Here is an 8,063-nt window from a genome sequence, read left to right as displayed (position 1 = left end):
GCCTGCGCGCCCGGAGCCTGTGCTCCACAACGGGAGAGGCCACAACAGTGAGAGGCCCGCGTACCAAAAAAAATAAAAATAAAAAAATAAAAATCACTGAATTGTGTCTCAATGGCTCTGTTTGCTCTGACTTATCTGGGGGTGCTAGCTAATTTAGGCCACAGTGTGTTTTCCATCCTTGGAATCTAGGGGTGTCATCAGCTTCCCTAGAAGCTTACAGGGGGTTAAGGCAGTTACCCCCAAGCAAACTGCCACAAGAAGGGGAAAGGATATAGGTTGGCGAAACCACAATTTTCCACCATAGTGGCCAGTCCGCCAGGGTTTGATAGCTGCGGAAATGTGGATAGATGAGGGCAAATTCGTCACCACTGTCGGAAGCTTCAAAATTCAAAGTGTACAATTTACTGATGATGGATTAATCATATCAATTTTGTGAATAGCATAGCACACGGCCATTGGTAATTACTTATTACTTATGATTATTGTCACAACCTTAGCAGGTGTCAAACAAAACAAGAATAAACCCTCCATTCTTATTTATTCATATTCCCCCGTAGGAAAATGCCATTTCGGGGTAGACCCATATATCCAAACCACAGAGAACGAGAAGCAATGATTTTATCGTCTTATGCTGGAATCTTAATGGTAAGGAAAAGAACATTATTTGCATACATGGAGATTTTGTATCTACAATGTGCATTTTCATATTAATGAATATTTATTTTACTTTTTCAACCAATGTTTCTAAATATGTAGAATTTACTAATATTAAATTTTTATTTTTAAAGATTAATAAAAAGACTGACTTCTATATTGTATTGTGAAAACATTTATTTAACGGGAAAAAATAACACATAGATAATTGGTATTAGGACACTCTGATTTATCCATTTATTTTGAAGTCATTTATTTGGTGCCCATGCTCTCTAGGCATGGTACTGGATATATGGGAGCTATAATAGCTTTGATTTGTAATAAAAGAAAAGCCATGGTATGATAATACATTTTTGTTATTGTCATTGTTGTTTAACAGAACAGTATCCCGATTGAGGAAGTCTTTAAAATTTATGGGGCTGATTCTTCTACCAATTCTGTTGCTACCAAGGTAGGGACAACCTGAGACTATCAATAGAAGGGATTTTTAGAGAGAATTTCTTTATTTTATGAATCCATAATGTTGCATTTCCAGGCATGAAATAACAGTTTTATATCATGATGGATAAAACCAGATGTAGCCATGTCTTACTTGGGTAATAAATGTAAGATGCTTTCCTTATGTAGAGGACTATATTCATAATACCAAATGCATTTTATGGAAGGCCAAATAGAGGCAGGCAATAGAGCACCAGGCTTAGAGTCTAGATTCTGCCCCTGTCTCTGATTAACAGAATTTCTCACTTACACCTTTCACAATGTGGATCTGGTAAGTCCAAGTGCTCCTCTTGTATGATGTACTATAACTTCTAGCACTAGGGCAAGATCTACAACATTCATTCTCATGAGAAATTATCTAGTTTACTGCTGCCACATTTCTCCTGCCCACAAGACTACCTGGAAGTCAGTCTAATAGAAGCACTAACGATCTGGGAGTCCAGAGACCCAGGGTTAGTTCTGACTGGGCTTTCCCCTTTCTCTCTTTGGGCTTCCATATACTCATCTTAAAAAAACAAAAACAAAAACTGAGTATTCTGAATGATCTTTACAGTCAGTTCAGGTTTTGCTGTTTATGATTGTATGAACCTTTAATAAACATTTAAAATATGGGCTTCTATTTAGAGGTGAACTACTGATCCCTTTAGATACTTCTAGAAAAGGGAAGAAGAAAGGGCAGATGGGATGGGGTTGGCAGGGATGTGTAGTGGGAGGGAGTCAGGGAGGGAAGCAGGGAGAACCCACACCCTCACATGAGGACTTCTACTCACACAGCTGCTTTCAATGCCCCCCACCAGGATTTGGAAGGGAGGCGAGGTCAGGGGCAGGGCTACGGCCACAGGAATGCCTGCATCCTTTGTTCTCTTACCTGCAGACCTTACTGCAGACAGTGTGGTCCTATAAAGGAAAGAGTCCACCAGGGCCAGCTTAGGAGTCAAGCATCTACTCAGAAGTGTTGTAACTGAATCCAATGGCCCTCTCACCTTAATCTGTATGTAAGCTGGCCTGGTCCTGAGACTCAAGTTCCCTTGATTACAGAGGAAATCAGCACCTCCTCTCTGATCACTCTGGTTTCAACTCTATCCATTCATTCATTCATTCATTCACTCACTGGTTCATTCAATATAGTTGTAGGTGCAGAGATACAAGGGTGGGTGAGTCAGAAAAGATGACTTTCTCATGGATCTCATATCTTGGAGTTGACATTCTACCTTGGCTGAGGTATAAGCCACACCAGAATCAGTGCTCCTCAGAGACCCAAGCTGTTCTTGGCTTTTAAAGAAAGCCCAGCTCTTTTGTGTTCTTACAGAGACAAGCAAACCATGTTGCTTCATTCCTGTTTGTTTTTTCTGCAGCTTTCTCCCTTCCAGGCTGCCCTCTTCTCCCCTTTCCTCAAACCCTCCCTGCCAACACATACATATAAATATCTGAGCCCAAGCTCCTCTGCTTCAGACACTGTGTTTTCTCCTCCTTCATCTTCTGTGCCTGGGGGAGGTCTAGAACAGGCCGCAGGCACCTCTGGTTGGTTGGTCTCAGCTCAAGTGGCCAGAGAGCAAATACGGAAAATCACATCCTGGAGGGCATGGCACTGTGAACCCCTCCGGTCTTAGCTGGGTTATCCATCAAGAAGGTTTGCAAACATGGGTGTCAGGGTAGCTCAGATGAGCCAGGTTCATTAAAGGGGCCAGAACAGGAAGCCGGACTATTTACAGTGGGCTGGCCAATCTCTATCCATCCATCCGGCCTTTCACTCATTCATTAAAGAGCCTTTATTCAGCACCTTCTCTGTTCTCCACAGTCTCTGTCTTCACAGTCAGTTACCAATAACAAAAAGTCCAGATGTACAGGTAGACTCCATAATGACAAGTTCTGCAGGGAAATACATCGTACCCTCAGAGAGGGGGTGTTGTCGAACTCAAGTTCACGTGCCTGATGCACAGTGAGACCAAATGACCGAAATGTCTAAGTTTGGAGCAGAGCAAAGTTTATTGCAGGGCTGAGCAAAGAGAACGGGGCAGCTTAGGCTCAAAAGACCCGAACTCCCGATGGGTTTCAGGGAAGATGTTTTTATAGGCAAAATTTGGGCTGCAGGTATGTAACCCTCCTCTGATTGGTTGGTGATGAGGTAACTGGGTGGTGCTCTGGGAATCTCAATCATCAGCCTTCTGGTTCCAACCAGTCTGGGGTCCGTGTGCTTGTGCTCAGCCTGAAGTGACCTCCTCCACCCGGGTGGGAGACTTAGTTCCCATAGAAGAACGCAGAGATACGTATCAGATTGCCACGCACATCCCCTGAAGAGGAACCAGGACCAGCCCCCCGATCTGCACTACTGTTCTCTCTCTGCGTTCAGTCACTCCCCTAACTGGTAACTGTTTGAATCTGCCCTTTGGAACTCAGGCAATGTCTGATGCTTTTTTTCTACAAACAAAAAATGGGGGACATGGAAAGGCTTTGGTGTCCAGGAGAGCTCCACAGGGTCTCGTTCGGTGTCAATCCCCCCTTTTCTTTGATACTCCTCAATCTTGAGGGGAGCAGGTGTTGGACAAGAAACGGAACAATGTTTTGGATAGAGAGGTTAATCATAACTCAGCAGAGGAACTCGGTTTTAGGGGGACTGGGTTTCAGGGGCTTTCCTTCAAAGACCTGAGTTTGTTTATTGTTACAGAATGTGAGTGTCCTGTACGTGAAAGGCCATTTGTGTAAGGGTTAAGCATGAGGACCCTAGAGCCAGGTAGCCTGGGTTCGAACCCCAGCTCTACCAGCTATCAGCAGATTAATCTTGGACAAGTCTTCTAAGCTCTATCAGCCTTGATTTCATCTGTAAAAACAGGGACCAGAAGATGGGGTTTCTGTGGGAAATGAGGTGAGTTATATCAGTAAAGCCCTTAGTGGCTGGCACATGGTAACCTCAAAATAATAGCTATGGTTAAGGTTCTGGTACCCAGGGGGAAGGGGTGTATCTGATTTCCTCTATACTCCTCTAAATCAGGGTTTCTCAACATTTGGGGTCAGATAATTCTTTGTTGTGTGTGTAGGGGGTGGAGTCGGGGCTGTCCAGTGCATTGTGGGATGTTTAGCAGGATCCCTGGCCTCTACCCATTAGATGCCAATAGCTTCCCACTCCTGCCCCGTGATGTGACAACTAAAAATGTCATTCAACGTTGCCAAATGTCCACTAAGAGGCAAAATCACAGCTAGTTAAGAACCACTTCTCTAAATATTCAAAAATTAAAAAGCTCATCAAGCATCCATTGTATTATTAATACATTATAAACCTTGCCTATTTTAGATAACAAATTCTCACAAAGGGTATGAGATGATGTGAGCTACAGATATAAGCATCTGAGGATCATCTACCCCTGTGGACCTCACAAGCTCCTTACTGCCTCAAGGATGCCAGCTCAGGCCTTTCTCTTGTGGCTACACGTCGGCTCTACTCAGGCACCCCCTCCACATCTTAAAGAATTAGCAGGACCTCTTAATGGAAACGGAGCATTTCAAAGATTAAATTGTAAGAGCTATTTTAAAACAGCCCTTTGGGATTTAACGTAACTTCAAAAAAATGGTTTTAACTAGGAGGTGTGGTTGTTCAAAAAAAAAAAAGTTATTGACAAAGGTTCCTCTCTAACTGCTGCATGTATATGCATCACTTTTGATTCCTTCGGATAAAATGTCTCCTAAGCAACAGCTAAAATCCTTCCCACTCAAGAGCTTAAAGCGCTGTAGAATACTAATCAGATTATGTAGAACTTCTGGCCGCTGGAATTGACCACTTTGGTAGCACACGGGTACTGTGTGTGGGCTTGATGGCTTTCTTCAGGACTATTTGCTGCCACCTAGTGACAGAAAGGCCTCCTGCACTCAGAATTGTTCAATTCTGTTAAGCTTCGCGTTCTACTCCCGATAAGGGAGCTGGTTTTGGCTGACAGGGAGCCATTTTTCTGCTGAGGAACATGGACCCACAGGGAAAAAAAATTTAACTAAGAACTTCACACAAGTGAGGCTTATTTGCAGTTAGCTTCAGATAAATATAAGAGGTCCTACTCAATTTTAAACTGAAGTAAAAGGAGCATAAATCTTCCTTCAACAAATGAAGCAAACAATAAAAATATTCTTCAGCTCCCTTTGACAGAGAAAGAGGGGAAAAGGAAAGGGGGGCAGAGAGAGTGAAAACTGGTGTAACAGAGAGAGGAAAATGACAAAGCCAGGTAACTAGAGAACATCAGAATCTCTTCTTTCCACACCCTAGTGTCTGACCATCCATCATTTCACTCTATCCAAACTTACATCCAGAGTCCAAAGCAAGCTCTTCAGAGACAAACAGACTGGTGTCTAGTCCCAGGTCTGTCACTTGCTAGCTGTGTGGTACACTGAAGATATCAGTAAGTAACTTTGAAGTAAAAAAAGAGCATATGATTAACTCTAGGTTTAGGATTTCAATGTCATCCTACTTGAAAAATAATTTTTCTTGTAAACCACACAGGAAGCTATATTAACTGCTTGCATGAATCATCAGATTATCAGGAGTCATAGAATATGTGAGCTGGAAGTGACTTTAAAATCCTCGGGTTCTCTCTTCTCCAGTGGACAGGGAAAAGCCTGTCTTTTTTTTTTTTTTTTGGCCATGCCACGTGGCTTGCGGGATCTTAGTTCCCTGGAACCCAGGCCACAGCAGTGAAAGTGCCAAGTCCTAACCACTGGACCACCAGGTAATTCCCTACAAAAGCCTGTCTTGAGTCTTCTAAGTGTAGAAAATGCATCAGGGATGCCATACGAGCTGGTTCTCTTTCTTACATGTGGCATGTATCATCCTGCAGGGCTGTTATCACAGCCACCCTTGCTCCACACAGATACAAAGCCTCCTTGTAATTACTTTCTGTGTTTTAGGGTCATCTTTCTGAATAGATTACGTGCTTCTTGAGGTCAGAAGCCATCATTCATGCTTATGTTTAATTCTTTACAATGCTGGATATGACACAAATTCTCAATAAATATGTTTGCCATTTGAATAAAAGGCTGAGGTCAAATCTAGACGTGCCCTGCTGAGGTGGCTATAAGCTGTCCTGTCTATAAAGACAGTACGACCTCATTTATTGTTTAATCCAAATTTTCTGTCCTTTCTGTGTGAGGTGGCGGTTGCCCAGTAACTTGCTAGCACGTTGTCTGGTTTAGTTGATTAAACTTATCACAATGTGTGGGTACCCTGATTGTCTAATAGTTTATTGGTTTTTTCTCCTCACTCAGCCCTGGAAAGGCAGGAACCTTGTCTGTCTTACCAACCACAGCTCCTAAAACAGGGCCTGACCCACAGCAGTGCTCACTGGAAACTTGTTGAATGAATGAAAGACTGAAGAGACAGTCCTAACCTTGAGGAAGTTTCCGGTGCAATGCAGCAGACAGCGGGTTATAACTATTGCACACTGGGGGTGTTCTATGTGACAACGTGTTTTGAGTTCACAGAGGAGTGAGTCAATAATCTGGCCTTAGGTTGGGATGGGGTGGTGGGGTGCCAGCACCGGAGAGGGGAGGTGGGGAGACATCAGGGCCAGTTTCTCAGAAAAGGTGATGTATGAGCCACATCTCAAAGGAAAAGTAGGAGGAGCCTCTAGGCAGAAGAGGAGGAAAAAGCTATTCCAGGTAAAGGGAACCATGTGAAGAGCATCATTGTGTGAAAGAACATTCTAGGCAAAGAACGGCAACAAAAGGCAGCGTGGGAAAGTGCATGACCCATGAAGCATGATCCACAACTGCTAGTAACGTGTCAGGACGATGGGTTGGGGAGACAGGCCGAGTCCTGAAACAAGTGCTATAACCAGCAGCTGTTGACAGCACGAAGTGGGTGCAGCTTTTAAAAGTAGAATTTTTGTTTTTTTCAGGTTCCCAGAGCTCCACCCTTCCACCTCTCCTTGCACCCTTTTGCCATGTTAACAGCACCCAAAGCAGCAGAATATGCCCGCAAACAGAGTAAGCCTGTTTACTTCCATTGCTTACAAAAATTTAAGTAAAACTAGGAGATGTACTTACAAAGTAAGGTCAAAGTTGTTATGGTAATAACATCTTTCTGTCTGGTGGAATTTAAAAGAATCAGGAGCATTTATGACTTGATTTCCCTCCATCATTGAAATCAGGGAAGTCATTTCTCAGAAATTTTGGTGATGGAAGCAAAGCACCCTAGAAGGGAAGGATCTAAAACTGAGGTGGACTCATTTTAAAAAATGTTTTTATACAGACATGATGACTACATGTGTCTCTAGGTGTCAAGTTAAGAAGGGGAGCAACAAATCAAAATGCCACCAGCAGCTCTACAAAGGAAGCAAATGTCACAGAATGGAAACCATAAAATAATTTATCTTTGGACACACAGCCAAAGAACAAAGTAGGTCTAAAAATGCAAACTGAACCAAACTGATACCAGGCGTGTGGGGAGTACTTTACTTATATTGTGGCTAAAAGTCTAGCCTTTGGGAGTTAGATACTCTGGGTTTGAAACTAAAGCCCACTGTATAATATACCAGCTGTATGACTTTGGGCAAGTTGCTTAACCTCTCCTCCTCTGCAAAATGGGAAGAATAATGGTACTTACCTCTTAAGGTCATTGAAATGATTAACTGATATTATGCATGTTAAGAGATTAGAACAACAAAAAAAAAGAGATTAGAACAGAGTAAATCCTAAATAAATATTGACCATTATTATCTTTTTAGCATTTGAGAAATACTATCCTCAGTTAATCAGCTATTATTCTGTTGATTCAAATAAGTGTGTTGAGGAGAGGATTTGTATTAATATCTGTGTCAAATGTTCCTATTCTTGGTCCCTTTCTCACTAATGAAAATTTTATCTTTGCCTGCTTTACATCTCTGCTGCTTCTGCCCTGCCCATCTAATTCCTTGGATGTTTATGCTTCAGAA

At 42.6% G+C, this 8,063-nt stretch overlaps 1 protein-coding gene across 1 annotated transcript in view; it reads left to right on the top strand.

Moving 5' to 3' along the window:
* Positions 1 to 7,492, top strand: part of C2H2orf80 (chromosome 2 C2orf80 homolog) — a 13,064-nt gene extending 5,572 nt beyond the window's left edge. Inside the window, exons 4-7 of the mRNA XM_007117710.2 lie at positions 558 to 645; positions 1,034 to 1,105; positions 7,029 to 7,116; positions 7,407 to 7,492. Of these exons, the coding sequence (XP_007117772.2) occupies positions 558 to 645; positions 1,034 to 1,105; positions 7,029 to 7,116; positions 7,407 to 7,492 (334 nt within the window). The remainder of the gene's footprint in view (positions 1 to 557; positions 646 to 1,033; positions 1,106 to 7,028; positions 7,117 to 7,406) is intronic.
* Positions 7,493 to 8,063: the final 571 nt, after the last annotated feature.

Source organism: Physeter macrocephalus, chromosome 2 (assembly GCF_002837175.3).
Source record: "Physeter macrocephalus isolate SW-GA chromosome 2, ASM283717v5, whole genome shotgun sequence".
NCBI lineage: Eukaryota > Metazoa > Chordata > Mammalia > Artiodactyla > Physeteridae > Physeter > Physeter macrocephalus.
Note: the sequence above shows the minus strand (reverse complement) of the source record. Positions and strands in the feature narration are given on the sequence as shown.